Raw genomic sequence first — 15,942 nt, 5'->3', positions numbered from 1 at the left:
GTTCTCAGAAACTCCACAGAATGATCCATTGGATCATAGAAACACTACTTATTAGGTCTCCTATTTATATTCATTTTTATTTCATCTAGTTTCCTTTTGCATGTATTTTATGATGTGTAATACAGACGCACAGTATTACATCAACTGATTGCAACTCTTTCTTGGGCAATTAGAAGTCAGAAAATTTGGGGAGCTGGGGCTGTGGCAGAGCACTTGCCTAGCATGCATAAGGCACTGGGTTCCATCCTCAGCACCACATTCTGTCCATCTACAACTACAAAAAAAAATAAAAATTAAAAAATAGAAGTCACGGATTATTTTGAGTGGGGAAGCAATCTTATCAGAGTCGCAGTTTAGGAAGTCAACCTGGCAAGCATGAATAGACAGACAGGAGGACCAATAGATGGAGGTGAGGAAGGAAACACTAGAGAGGTATTGCAGCGGTCCCAGTAAGGTTCATGAAACAAGTCAGAAACTGGTGATGGCAGCAGGAGCAACAGACATGGGAAAGGTTCAGATATGACAGACATTACCAAGGAACAGTGGACAGAGGAAGGGACCATAACTAGTCTTAGGTCATTGAGAGTTCAAAGCTGAGTCTAGAATGTCGGGAGAATTTCTGTTGTTGGCTAGTTTAGGGAGGAAGCTAAAGTTTAAAACTTGAGATCTTCTAGCCAGCCACCTTACCTTGTTGAAAAGAGAAACTGGGGCTCAAAGAATGTGATAGATCTGAGACCATCAGCAGGTATCCTGAGTCTCACACTTATTTTGTTTTTTCCCAGCCTAATGTTAGAATTTGTCTAACCAAACTAGCTTTTTGTTAAATCATTTAGTACAATCTGTTTTCCAGAAATACATCATTTCAATAGTTCTCAAAACTATTAACCAAGAAATTAACAGTACATTTTGGGATTCAAAACTACAGCTTAAAACAGTCCTGTCAATTAAAATAGTGTGAAAAGACAATGCAAAGAGCTTTCTGAAACAAGTTAATGAACGCCATTAGCAAATATTCCATCAAATCAAAATAGAGAATGAAGAGAACCAAAATAGAACAGAAAACAGAGTTTCAACAAGGAAGATTGAAATGCTGTCAAGAAACCAAAAAATTAGAAAGTCTTAAAAAAATATGTTTGAATATACAACCTCTAAGACAGCAGGTTCAGAGGTAAAGGGCTAGCGCCCAAACTGAATGGGATGAAAGCGGTAAGGGGGGCTAACATGGTCTCTTTGGAGAAGTGGGAAGGAAAGAGTAAGAAAGATGCTCTACTAGTTCCAGCAGACAGCGATCGCTTCAGAACGGTGGACGTGAGCAAGCTTGCTGGTAGAAGTCAAGCAAATGCTGGAAGATGCAACCAGAGGTGGACATGCAACCAGTGGAAGCAGGGGTCACCATGGGTTGGTCATACTCAGAAGTAGGAGGAGAAGATTTTGTACTGGAAAAAAAGAGAAGGATGTGTGAAGAAGGGACATTCTGAGGTGATGTGGCTGTGGAGATAGAGAGGCACAGAAAGAGCGGGAACCAGGGAGACACAGACTCCAGAAAAGAAAAGGGACAGAGATGGATAATTGTCACAATAAATGCAAATCTGCACGTGCTTGGTTTCCTTATTCTTTATCTAACACGGTCAGCTTTCTTCCCCCCAGCAAAGGAGATCTCTAGAACAGTCCTGCCTGGAGCTAAACACAAATTGCTGGATGAGCTCCTAGTGGGGTAGGTAGGGATCATTGGATTGTAGGGCCAAGACTTGGAACCTAAACTTGACCATTCACATACAAGTCAGCTCCTGGTTCTGAGAAGGCTCCCAGAGCTCCCAGGGTGGACGAGGGGTCAACATTTGGATGGGAGCACCAAGTAGGCTCCCCCCAAGGGGATTTTGTTCTCATGGCTGTTATTATTCACAAAAACCAGCACAGCAGATTTTTGAAGTAGTGCTTCCTAGGCTGATTTCCAGGAGCATCTGCCGATTTGATGAAGAATCTGATGCCATGAAAGCACAGCCAGTGATGACTCACTGCACACTGTTGTTGTCGTCGTTGTTGTTGTTGTTGAGTGTTTGCTGAGTGCAGCAGCTCTTTCTGGCACGGATGCTCTCGGCCTGGGACCAGAAGCCAGGCGGTACCGGGAGAGACGCAGCAGGGAAAGGGTCTAGTTTTTGGCATGTCTCTTGGTTCTACCTTCTGTCCTTGGCTTCCTACTCTTCTCCTGGTGCCTAAAACCTTCCCAAGGACATGTTTCGAGAAGCAGCTGAGCCAGACACACACACAATCCCCTGTCATCTTGGGATCTTCCCAGGGAAGATCAGAATGATGAAAGTAATGAAGGATAGAGCTTGTCCTTTTCTCTTCCTGATCTATCCTATTTTCTGAAACCTGAATACTGAGGAATCACATCCTTCGAGATACCACAGAGGAACCATTTCTTTCCATCATGTTTTCAACTGAGTCCTTCTTCCTCTTAGCTGGGATTCCAAGGCACTCTCCGAGACCCTGTTCTCTAAAGCCATACTCCTCCCAGACAAAGGCAGAGCCCTCCACCTCCAGAGCGCACTCGATTACCCACTTTTTATCCAAATTTAGGCCACATCCTATCTTGTTACATAATCCCACTCTGGTTTGGTGCCCCGTTGAGCCCCGATGTGTTTGTGCCCGTGTTTTCTTCCATTCCCACCTCCTGCTCCCTAGGCCTGTCATTCTCTGTCACCTCCCTGGCCCTTTGACTCCTGTCCCCATCACCTCTACTTCCTTCGCTTCCTTCTCCATTTGTCTCACCGACCATTTTCTGCCAATGTCTCGGCTTGGCACTGAATCACGAGCCACCACACAGCTTTGTAGGTTCAAACAGCAATTCTTTATTCCCGAACTCACACTGGCCGTCTACAAACACGTTCTGGGGAAATCTAGTTCTCCCAACCCAATTCACCTACTCCATGAGGCTTTTTTCCAAATCCCATGTAAATCTCACGAGAACACAGCGGGAACTCAGGCAGCAGGCACGCCCTACTCCCAGCAGGAATAACCTTCAACCTGCAACTTCCCTAAACCCGGATTATCTTAAACCGGGAACGCCCTAAACCCAAATTGTCTTAAACCTGGATACTTCCTAAAACCTGCAGGATACACCCTAATCCTGGATGCACCCTGGTCCTTGAGCAGTGTCACCTTTCTCAAAGACACATGCAATGTCCAAGGCAAGTCCATTTAACATGGGGTACACTGGCAAGGAAATATCGATGCGTCATTCCTGCTTGGCAATGGCCCTCAGCAATTTTCCTGCTTCCTTTTCCATCTTTCCTTCCTCCCTGTTCCTTCACTTCCCTCCACTGACTTTTCTTTCTGTCCTTCTCAGCCAGTTAGCTATGATGTCTTCAAGCTGTTCATGAGAGCATACCTGGAGGTAGACCTTCCTCAGCCCCTGAGCACCCACCTCTTCCTGGCCTTCAGTCAGAAGCCCAGACATGAAACTCCTGACCACCCAAAGGAGGGAGCCAGCAGCAGCGAGCCCAGTGGCCCAGGTACATGGACCAGTTTTCCCCAAGGTGGGAGGATGTGAAGCAGCTCCAAAGACCTTGTCACAAACACAAATCTGTATTTCGAAAGGGTGTCCTGCGCATAATAACTTCCCCATGGGGTGAGAATGAGGATCAAGGGACCAGGACTCCTTTCTTGTAGGACCTTACAGGAAGTCCTGTTTGATGACTCCCTTGTTAAGAGGAATAAAGATGAGAATAATTCCTGCCCCTTAGGATTGGAGGGTAGGATGGGGGGAAGAGAGAACACAGACTAACAAGTGGCAGTGGGAAAAAAGCCCTCAGCAAAGGTTCTAGTTTATAAATGGAGCATATTCAGCCCATGTCCAGGTAGGACTAGCGTAGGAAGGAGAAGGCATGGCTACTATCTTCCTGGAGCTTGGGCTGCAAGAGGGGAGACAGCCCACCCCAATCAGTGAGCATGAACCAAACTGAAAGTAACCCAGGAACAGAGACAGAATCTGAATGAACATTTCACGTAGGAAGGTCCCCTATCTCTCTGTACGAAGCTGGAAGGCATAAGGTGACCTTTAACTCTTTTTGTTTCTCAGATTCTAATGTACAGAATGCAGATAATGCTGCTAAAGCAGACGAGGCCTGTGCCCCTGATACTGGTGAGTCTTTGGAATATAAGATTTGGGGAAGAAATGGGGAATACTCATCCTTGGGTAGAGCAAGGATACCTAACTGCCCAATTTGTCTCCACACAATTGTATAGCTAAAAGAGATCTTTCCTTATGTTGCCTTCAGAACCTTCATCTCTGGGGCTCTTGCCATTTGAATGTTCTGCTATTCCAAGATTAGATAAAGGTTCTTGTTTCACTTGTCCTGGATCAAATGTTTACCTCTGACAGGTCTGCCTGCCCAGAGACAGCAAGCATTCTCAGGAGAAGGGTGGGTGTGCTTTCCTGGGTGTGCACACACACAGGGTTGGCTCAAAGGCTGAGATACAGGTGATTCTATCAGTGGATGGATGAAGAGGGTATAGCAAGAGTGGAAGTATGCCCTGATTGACTTTTTTAAAAATATTTTTTTAGTTGTTAATGGACACAATACCTTTATTTTTTTTATTTATTTTTATGTGGTGCTGAGGATTGAACCCAGTGCCTCATACATGCAAGACAAGCACTCTGCCACTGAGCCACAACCCCAGCCCATGATTGACTTTTGACAATAAATAATTTACACATTTGGTTATATAAATTGGAGAGTTGCTAATAAATTTAACAAGAGGAATCCAGCTATAATTGTTTTGAAGATATATATGCCATATGCCTTTTTATTACATATTCCTCTAATCATCATAATCATACCACTTCACACATGAGGAACAGAGGCTCTAAGAGATTATATATGACAAGATTATATAAGAGAGAGGAAGCAGTGGTTTCTTTTGAGGTGCCTAATGTTTGTTTTACTGCTCTGTAAAGGTGCCATTATTTTTATTTCCTGGAAGAACGATGAGGGCTATATGCTTAATGGGGCTATTGTAGTGCCTGCTGTTCACAGGCCCTCCCCTGGGCTGTGACAGATGGAATCTTCCTTGATACACTTATCAGTAGAAAGCCATTTCTCTGTGCTATTAACAGGCCCAGACCCAAGGCAAGAAGCTCCTGAGAAAACTGGAAGAAACAAAGATTACCATCTTTGACTTCCATCCTCATGTCCAATACAAATTTCCTGGTCATTGTCAACCTAAGTTTTATCAGGCAATAGAGCATATTGGTCAAGAATCTTGGCTTCAGAGTCAGACTGCCTGTGTTTGATTCCCAGCTCTGACATTACCTAATTCTGAAACTGGGGGGAGGGAGGGGAGCATGTTTGAACAATGCCTTTATGCTTTGGTGTCCCATTTGTAAAATGAAATGATAATATGAGTTCATATGCAGATTAAGTGAGTTAGATACGTGAATGCTTTGAACAGTGCCTGACACATATAACATTAGTCTTCAGTTCAACAGTATTAGCCATTATGATTCAGACCGCCTTACAGAAGTATATTCTATTCTTAACTCATCATGGTCTGCCAAACTCTCCTTCAGTCTAGTCTGCATCCTCAATCCACCAGTGTGTCAGCTGGGCATCCTGTTCTCATGGACTCTTTCTCCCAGGTTGCTCCTGAAGCTTCAAATATAAACCTAAGAGAGTTGAACCTTGTTTGCTCTCCATTTTATTTTATAGAAAATATAGGTACATGATCAAGCACTTGGGATGTGCCTAGGGAATAAGAGTGTGGTTTTATTATATTCTTTATATATATACACGCAAGACAGATAAGAGATACTACAACTGAAGAAGAAAGAGAACTAATTGTTACAGAGATCCAGGAATATAGTTTCTTTAAGTGGACTAAGTATAGTTTTAGTCTTTATTCCAGTCACACCTAAAAGGAAAACTAGAAGGATTCTGAAATTTTCATTGTAACACTAAAGGAGAGATGAGATTTTTAAAACTTCACTATTACTGGGAGTAGAGCATGGTTTGGAAAGGAGAGGGGCCTCTGCGATTGTATGCTTTTTAAATTGCAGTCTGCTCATGGAGCCTCAGAGAGCAAGGATGAAGAGCATGAGTGTTTCCTGATGCCTTTGGGGACCACCATAGAATAACACCTTATAAAAGTGTAGTCTCAAACATACCTGCTCAGCATTCTGCCACCCATGTTCAGGCCAGAGACCCTTGATAAAATGGACTTAGGACATAAATAAGTCTTACATGGAATAGAGAAGACATATTCTGACAGAAATCATCCTCATAGTAAGAAAAAAAGTTTGGGGATTTTAAACTCCTAAAAAGAAAAACAATAGTGAAAACACCTTGTCCCAGACTCTTTACCCAGAGACTCTTTTAGTCCAAGTATCTGGTACCTCAAGAGGAATAAGGGAGAAACTACATTTCATTCTTGAAGTTTGGAATTTTCTGGGTAAGATATGTTTTAGTGGCTGAAGATTTTGAGGTATCAAGGAAGAACTTACAGCAGAGAAGCCATTATGTGATATTTGAGAAAAGATAGTGGATAACCATAATGGAAGTTGGCTGATTTATGGACCCACCATGCTTATTTTAAATAGCTACATCATTATAGGCTAAAAGAGAAACTTCCAAAGATTTCTCCTGGAGAAGTGATTTGTGATGTGCCATTTTCCTTGCTTATGGAGAAAATCATGTGGTCAAATCATGAAAGGCCAATTATCAGATTCTTGGCCCAGGGGGGATGTATAACATTGTTTTTTTGTTTGTTTGTTTGTTTTTGTTGTTGTTGTTGTTGTTGTTGTTATTGTTTTTTCATCTTTTTTTCTGAGACTTGAGGTTTAAAGGAGAAAATTGTTTTTCTGCTAGGCCCCCTTCAATCGATGTCTTAATTAAATGCCCCTGTTCTTCAGAAACAAGAATCAGGGCCAGGCAGATGCCACACAGAGGGCCTCTGCCAGCAGGGAGGAGCCAAGTTCTGGAATCACCAGAGATTAGACCATCTGTTGAGAATCCCAGCCCTTTCCTGGTTCACAGGCAGAAGCCAGAGGAAGAAACTAGATTCTTTGCTATGACCTCTCACCTATCAGATCAGTCTGCAAGCTCAGGTCTAGCACAACCCTCTTCAGGTTATTCATTCCAGAGCTAGTGAGTGCATGTTTGTCTCCATAAGGCACTTAGGATGGCCTTTCACCGAGTCCAGTCATTGGCTCAATCTGTCATTGTCATGATGTCAGCTCAAGAAGGACCTGGGCAAAATGAAGAGCTATAGTTTCCTGGGTTGTATATAGTTTCTTATGCTGTTGAGGTATTTCAGCAATTCAGAATGTTGAAGTCTCAGGGAAAGCCCTATTTTGGAGAGTTTCTGTTCTATTGTTTTTAGTTTTCCTCAATTATAAAAATAGTTTACTTACATTATAGAAAATTTGAAAAGTATGAAAAAAGAAAAGAGAACAGCAAAGATCAGTGGTTGTTAGAAGTTGGAGAAGAAGGGATAAATAGGCAAAGCACAAAGGAATTTTAAGGCAGTGAAACTATTCCATATGACGTGACAATGGGGGATACATGTCATTACACATTTATCTAAATCCACAGCATGTACAACAACAGGAGTGAACCCTAATGTAAACAAACTATCGATTTCAGATGATAATGATGTGTCAATATAGATTCATCGACAAATGTTTCAGCCACTATGGTGAGGGACCTTGGATACATGGGAGGGAGGCTACACATATGTGGGAGCAGGGGGTGTGCAAAAAATCTCTGTACCTTCCTCAATTTCACTGTGAACTGAAACTTCTCTTAAAATTTGTCTTAAAAATAAACAAAAAGAAGCAACAAAAATACAACGATGCAATTATGTGTGCGTGTGTGTGTGTGTGTGTGTGTGTGTGTGTGAGAGAGAGAGAGAGAGAGAGAGAGAGAGAGATTTCCTTGTAGGATTTTTCCATATACTTTTTTACAGAATCAGGATCAAACTGTGTATATAATTTTGGATCAAGATTTGTTTTTCACTTAACACTGTATTCAAAAAATTTTCTGTCACTCAAGACTTAGGAGAAGCATCAATTTTAATGCAAGCCTCTCCTCTGATAGATGAAGATAGCAAGGTTGGCTGTAGGGAGTAAGCTTATTTGTGTGAAATCATACAAAAGTTAGCAGAAATGCAGTACAAGTATCCCTGTCCTGCTTCCTGCCTGGTTCTATTTTCACTATGCTACACTCTCCAAATGGAAGGAAATAAACAATTCAGAGACTAGGGAAGAAAGTGGAACCAGGCAGGGCCACCCAAGAACCTTCACATGAAAGGATTTATGATGGCACCAGGAAAGAACCTCTGTGATCTGGAAAAGGACACTGACTGTTTTTTACTGGTGGGACCTGAGGGATATATTCAGGTGGACATAGGTTAGGGATATTTCATATAAGGTGACATAAGGAGGAAGGAAAGGAATGGGACAGTGTCACAGCATCTCCATGCAGGAGTGAACACTAAACTCAATGAAAACTAGAACAATTTAGAACAATGGCTCAATATCCACACATAGCTCTAGTGATGCAAGGATCTTCAGGAAAGGCTGTAATCAAGTTAGAAAAAGTTTTATTAAAGTAAAACTGGCATAAAACAAATTGCACATGTATATATATTGTGCATGATTAAATTGACATGTACTGTAAAAATCAGTACAATTTTCAATATAGTGAATATATTCATGATCTCTAAAAGTTTTCTTTATATTTCCTTTCTCCCACCTCCTAGCTCTGATCTGCTCTCTGTCACTATATAGTTAGATTGCATCATCTGAATTTTATATAAACTGAATTCTATACCATGTACTTTTGTTGGTCTGCCTTGTTTCATTCAGCATAATAATTTAGAGCTTTATCCATTTGTGTGTATGAATATTTTAGTTGCTAACTAGTACTCTAGCATATAGATGTTCCACAATTTGTTTATCCACTCATCTATGGATGGACATTTTTCTTTCTTATTACATATAAAATTGTTATGAATATTCTTGTACAAGTCTTTGTTAGGACAACTTTCATTTCTCTTGGGTAAATAGCAAGCAATAGAATGAATGGTCTAATATAGTAGGTACTGGTATACATTTAACTTTATAGGAAACTTTTAGACTCTTTCCACAGTGGTCAAACCATTTTGCATATCTAATAGCCATATGTGAGAATTTCTGTTGCTCCATCTCCTCAACAGCTAATGACAGTCTTTTTATTTTTAGTTATTTCTATGCATGTGGTGGTATCTCATGGTGGTTTTTTGTTTACATTTTCCTAATGACCAATGATGTTGCACATCTCTTCATATGTTTAATTGCCGGCTGTATATCTTCTTTAATAAAGTGTTCAACTCTTTTCCCCATTTTTAAATTGGGCTGCATTGAGTTTTAAGAGTTCTTTACATATTGTGAATACAAGTTCTTTACCAGGTATTGTGATTTGCTAATATTTCCTCCCTCTCAGTGACTTGTCTTCTCATTCTCTATCTTTGAAGGAAAAATAGTTAATTTTTATGAAACCCAATTCATAATTTTCTGTCTTTTATGAATTGAGCTTCTGGTATCATATCTTAGAAATCTTTCCCTAACTCAAGATCAAAAAGAACTACCATTTAACATAACGGGGCTTCCAATCCTTGAACATAACCTATCTCCTTATTTCTTTTGGTCTCATTTAATTTCTTTGGCTTCAATTTGCTAAAGCTGTATTAAGAACTTCGTACTTATGTTCATTGATATGCATGTTCTTTTCTTGTATCCTCTTCAATTTTGGCTTTAGAATAATGCTGGTCTAATAAAGTGGGTAGAATTTCTACCTCTTAAATTTTCTAGGAGGATTTCTGTAGAATTCGTGTTATTCCTTCTCTAAATGTTAAGTACCATATATTTTTGCATTTTGACAGATTTGTTTTGGGGTATAGTTAGGTTACTTGAAAATAATTTGGTAGGGGAGGTCTAGCTTTAAGTTTCTTGGGCAGAAACAGAAAGGCCAATATTGCTTCACTATTAAGGAAAAACTCTTGAGTCCTCTGCTGATGATTTGGGGGTTACTGGGATTATCTACCTAGATGATGGGAATAGACATTATTCCTGATTCTCCTTGCATTGCAGAGCTTGTTTTTCTAATCCCGGTTCTTTTCCCTCCTCAGGTAGCTAGCGAGCTTCCTCACACCATAGCGCTAACTACCACTCAGCTGAAAAATTGAGAGTAACAATGCTGTTCTACAAAGGGGACCTTCTATATATGTCTGAAATTCTCTCTTGTGAAGTTTCCTCTGCTCCAACATTCTGCTGTATGTCCTCTGCCACTTTGGGCTCTCCATTCTCCCAACCCCATCTCAGCTCAGAGAGACAGCCAGGTCTGCCTGGGTTTCCCCTCCCCTAGCACAGCCCAGGAATTCTTTCCAAATAGTAAGATGTGACAGTTGTAGGGTTCATTTCATTTGTTTTCCATCTTCTCAGGAATCACTATTTGCTGTTACATGTTATTAATGCCCTAGGAATTATTGTTTCATGTTTTCTTCCAATTTTTAGATGTTTCAGGTGGGACTTCTCCAGCAGGTATCACTATCAAGGTGCTCTCTCTCTCTCTCTCTCTCTCTCTGTGTGTGTGTGTGTGTGTGTGTGTGTGTGTGTGTGTGTGTGTGTCCATGTTAGTCAAAGTTGAAATCATTGATAACACTCTAATGGATGAATAATCTGAGGATATAGCAAAAACTTGGGGTATAAGTAACAACTCAGAACAAAGAACTTCTCTATTTGTCTTCTACATTATTGCTATATTTTTCCATGACTTTTCCTTCACTGGTGATTTTAATATTTCTGTTGCATATATAATTTTATTGTAATCCTTCCCGATCTCACTATCCCAGTTTTTATCTCATCTAGTTGTAGTTCCATCTCACCCCTGAGTCTTTCTACTCTAATTTCATAAAGGTTGTATCTCTCTATACCTACTGAGGGTCTTGTCCAATAGAAAATTATGTTCAAAGATCTGGTCCCCCAAGACTTTAGAATGAAACATCCTTTCCTTATTTTGTAGCTGTTAAAAGCTCCATCTTAGTCTCTTCCTGGAGTCCTTTATAGCATACAGAGTATATTTGTCTCCCCTACTATCCTTTTGACTCCCTTCAGACTCACAGTCTAAGCCCCAAGACCTGGCAGGCTTCCATCTAGCACAGGTCTTCTAGACCGAGATGGAACGTTGACCCCCATTGCTTGGCTCTTTGGTTCTCTGAATGAAGACTATATAGGTCACAGGGATTTTTCCAGCAGGTGTCACTATCAAGGTTCTCTCTCTCTCTCTCTCTCTCTCTCTCTCTCTCTCTCTCTCTCTCTCTCTCTCTCTCCATCTTCAGCACTCATCACTTGCCAAAGTTGTATTACTTGGTGGTTTTATGACACACAACATGTATTTCCTACTGCCAGTCTTCTGTTTCTTCCCTGGTTAGTTGTTTTCTGGGAGCTGTACACTCCTGCTGGGTATAAAGTGGTCATTTCTAATGGGTATGGAAGTAGAGAGGCTGAGGAATAAGAGAAGACACTCAAGATACCTCAAAAAATAGAATTCATGTTGGATGAAGTGACACATGCTTGTAACCCCAGCGACTGGAGAGGTTGAGCCAGGAGATCTCAAGTTGGAGGCCATTCTCATCAACTTATCAAGCCTATGTCTCAAAATAAAAAAGGGATGGAGATGTAGTTCAGTGGTAAAGTGCCCCTGGGTTCAATTCCTAGTATCCTCCCCCAAAAAAGTAAAAAAAAAAAAAAATAGAATTTATACAGTAAAATATAGCTGCTCGGGTTTCTTATTAGTATTAGATCTTATATTTCTGAACTAGAACACAGTATGGAGGAAAAGAATTCTTCTAAGAGGGAAAATTTTAGAGGGAAAACTTACTGTATTCTTGGGTTACAATAAGTGTATTAGTCAGCTTTATTGCTGTGACAAAAATACCTGAGAAGAAAAGCAAAAGAGGAAAGATTTATTTTGATCCACAGTTTCAGAGGTTTCAGTCCATAGTTGCCTGGCCTCATTGCTTTTGGGCCCGTGGTGAGGTGGAACATCATCTCAGGGAAGGACTGGAATAGATGGCCTCACCTCCTTGAAGTGAGAAATGAGGTTGGTGGATGAAATATAGTCCCCAAAGCACCACTCCCAAGGACTTGCTCCTTGCAATGAGGCTCCACCTCTTCCAGTTTCTGCCACCTTCCTTTCAATTTGAACCCACCAATAGACTGACTAGTCCACTGATGGGATTAGAGCCTTCCTGACCCAGTCACTGCCCCAGAGCCCCACCTGTTGACATTGCTGCATTGTGGACCAAGTCCTCAATACATAAGCCTTTGGGACACTTCTAGATCCAAACTAACAATAAGTCATGTTCTGCATTTTCTTTAATCAACTAATTAGGCTTGCAATTAGTCAGAGTTCTTCCTAGTTTCTGGCAATTATTCGACTTTCAGTTCTACCGTTCTCTATTGAATATTCATCTCTTTTTCTTTAAATGAGTTTAAGAATAAAAGTATGAGTCTATTGGTGACTACTGATGACTTTCCATCTTGAAATGCCAAAATTATTTCTACAAGTTGAGTGTGTTCCCAAAAAGTAAACTAAATGACACTCACCTACAGGCTATTAATATTATCAAGAGTCACTATCATTTTTTTCTGAAGAGTTACCAAGAATAGATGGATTTCTTACAAGGAAATAGACTCTTAAAAGGGTCAGAATAAAGTCCAGAGAGTATGACCTCCATTAACTGGATCTCTAGGACCACTGATTTGAACATGTTTATGTAACTCAAGCTTTTGAAGACACCAATATTAAATTCTTAATCTCTACCACGAAGAGACTGGGGAAACAAAGAGGGTTAGTACTAAATAGAAAGTGTCCTTGAATGCTCTCCTTTTTCCCATTGCAGACTTGAAAATGGTGGAGAAGCAAGCACCATCTAAAAACCAAGTGGCTGCAACCCCCCTGGGAGCACCAGCTGCTCCATCTTCAAGCCCAGAATCCCCCGTAGTGTACCTGAAGGATGTGGTGTGTTACCTCTCCCTGCTGGAGACGGGGAGACCTCAAGACAAACTAGAGTGTAAGTATTCACCCTCTCAAGGGAGCTTTGGTTATTTCCTAGAGGAGGATCTGGGATCTTGTCAATCATTCTTTAACACACTGAAGATTGATCTAGGCTCATGGATATGGGTCATATGGGTCCTACCTCTTTGGGGGAGGTTCCTCTGTCCTACTGCCAGCAGCGATAGGAACATTTCCTAAAACCCACCCTAAGACACAGTGTCACTTATATAGAGAGTAGGAAGGGCATCTAAGACATTGGCTGTAAGAACCAGAATTTGGAAAGGGTAGAAGTGCTCATCCAAGGGTCAAGACTCCTTTGCTTGGCTGGCAGGGCTTTCTGAAAGCCTCTAACTCGAAAGCTGCTGCCTCCTCTGATGGATTTTTCAAGGAAAAAATCTTCAATATCTGACCTCCTTTCCTCCCCTAATTCATAAATAAGCGACTCTTTAACCATGAGGAATTTTTCCCCTCTCCCTTGGGCTCTAATCGACCTCTGCCATGGTAAGGTTTATTTCCATTTGTCCCTCACTCTCTACCCACAAGCTATTTGGTCTCTGGAGAAAGGGGATTAATTAATTGGAATTGAACTTGATTTCATGGTGCTACAAAGATGGTTTCAAAAACAGATCTTCACGAAGACAGTAAGAGCTGGGGCAGAGAGAGCCTGCAGATTGAAGAGGACTCGGCCCAGGAGTTGTTTCACTGGCCTCTGAGCCTGCGGGCATGCTTTTCAGATCAGAGGATGATGGGACCTTGTTAAGAAGTACCTATTGTCTTTGCTTCTCTTGGGACCTTAAGTAGACAGGAAGGAAAAAAAAAACATATACTTTATAGCAAATGTTGAAATTCCATTTAGTAATGAGACTAGCCAACCAAACTTAAACATTAGCACAGGAAGTCTGCCAAAGGTTAACCCTGCCAAAAACAAAATGAAACAGTTTGCTCATTAGCCCAGCTTAAAATCTCCCCCATAGGTTTGAGGTGTTAACAATTGCAAGTCTTAAGTGCTAATTTGGTAGCAAATGTAGCAGATTTCTGTTTTCTGCTGGCTAATGTTAAAAGTGAAATGTCAAATCATTTTCAACATTGAGCTGGATTTTGACTTTTAGGCATTATGTTTATTAATAACCAAAGTGAAGGTAGCAAATTCTTCATATTAGTGACTCTCAGTCTGAGTCTTGAAATGGCAAAGTGAAGAAACTTCAAAGTTTCTATTATAAAAAAAATTTATCTTTTTAGTTGCAGTGGACACAATACCTTTATTTTATTTATTTATTTTTATGTGGTGCTGAGGATCAAACTCAGGGCCTTGCACATGCTGGATGGGTGTTCTACCGCTGAGCCACAACCCTAGCCCTATTATAAAAAAATCTTGAAAATAGATATAGGTAAAGAGTAGTGAACACACACATAGGTCTTACTGAGCTCCAACAAGATCAACTTCTAGTCGTTCTTGTTTTGTTAATACCTCCCAACCTTTCCCTCTGCTTCAAATTATTTCCAAGCAAATTTCTGGAATCATACAATTTCATCTGTAAATATTTCAGCATGTGCCTCTAAAATCACTGGTTCCTTCTTAAATAGAACCACATCACTATTATCACATCTAAAGACAATGATTCCTTGCTATTGTCAAATATTCAGCCAGGATTCACATTTTCTGAATTATGTATGTATTTTTAATTGTTTCTTTGAATCCAAATCTAAAGAAAGTCCATATGTTGCCATTGGTTATTATGTCTCTTTCTTCTCTTTTAATTTCTTGTTTCCCTCTCCATTTTGCCAATTTTTTTCCTTGCAAATTTGGGTTATAGTAATTTGGCCACATATTCTGTAGAGTCTTTTCATTTTCATTTTTAATTTAAAGACATCAGTTCAAATCTTTCCCTAATTTTAGTGACTGAGAACAAGCTTTCTTTTAAAAACCCAAGCATGTGCCTTTTGGGAAGTAATAATCTGAAATCTCAACTATTGCCAATACAGTAATACTCTCATCCCTAAACACCTTATATTTGCTACTTAGTTTAAGTGCATTTTGTCATTTTCATTTTCCTAGAAGTTTGATAGGATTATTCTTGTTTTACATGTAAGCACAGGAAGGTTGAAAGACTTGCCCGATGGCCCATCACTGAAGGTGGGGCTGTTCCCTCAGCTCCTTCTAGTTCTATGGTTCATACCCAGTAGGACCCTAAAGAGGTGTTTGTTAGATAGTCACCTGGGCCCAGAGTCCAGCACAAGGTTAATGGGAAGCTCCATCCTTCTTCTGTTATTCGACCATCTGCTCAGGGAGTAAGCAGCATGCACTGCATGCCCCTGACCAGGACACTTCAAGCCTGACCTCTGTGTTTCTTGCAGTAATGTTTCGTCTCTATGACTCAGATGAGAACGGACTCCTGGACCAAGCGGTAAGGTCTCACTCCAAATATCCCTGCTGGATCTGAGAAAGGGTGGGGTATTGGGGAGCAGGTGGAGGAAGAATCTGAAAATTCTCCATTCCATCTTTATGGGAATTACAATGTCTTAATAATGGCTGCAGAAATCTGAGCAGAAACCCTGCCTTTTACTTCCAAAGAAGGTGAAGCCCAATTTATCTTATCATTGCAGAAGCCTGGGATCATAAAATCTTGGACTGCAGAGATGTTTTAGTATTTAACTTCCCCATTCACAAACTTCCCTTGAAATTTTCTGCAGCCAAGAGGAGGGGGCCACTGAGGCAACAAGACCAGGGCAAGAAGGAGAGGAAAGGAGGTGACCGCTGGTGTGCTTTGCTGTCACCCTTGCTTTCCTCTCATTCCCCAGTGCTAACAGCTGGTTCTGCCTGCTCTGAGTACTTGATCCCATCCCA

The 15,942-nt window shown here is 40.8% G+C and overlaps 1 protein-coding gene across 3 annotated transcripts in view; it reads left to right on the top strand.

Annotated features, from left to right (window-relative positions):
• Dgkg (diacylglycerol kinase gamma) overlaps positions 1-15,942 on the top strand; it is a 199,698-nt gene that overhangs the window by 48,087 nt on the left and 135,669 nt on the right. For all 3 annotated transcript variants that reach the window (XR_005726868.2, XM_078043820.1, XM_013361065.4), the window contains exons 4-7: positions 3,350-3,515; positions 4,082-4,144; positions 12,943-13,113; positions 15,453-15,502. Coding sequence is in view for 2 of the 3 variants with exons in the window: in XM_078043820.1 (XP_077899946.1) it covers positions 3,350-3,515; positions 4,082-4,144; positions 12,943-13,113; positions 15,453-15,502 (450 nt within the window). In the remaining variant the exon portion in view is untranslated. The remainder of the gene's footprint in view (positions 1-3,349; positions 3,516-4,081; positions 4,145-12,942; positions 13,114-15,452; positions 15,503-15,942) is intronic.

The sequence above is a fragment of the Ictidomys tridecemlineatus genome, chromosome 3 (assembly GCF_052094955.1).
Source record: "Ictidomys tridecemlineatus isolate mIctTri1 chromosome 3, mIctTri1.hap1, whole genome shotgun sequence".
Classification (NCBI taxonomy): domain Eukaryota; kingdom Metazoa; phylum Chordata; class Mammalia; order Rodentia; family Sciuridae; genus Ictidomys; species Ictidomys tridecemlineatus.
Note: the sequence above shows the minus strand (reverse complement) of the source record. Positions and strands in the feature narration are given on the sequence as shown.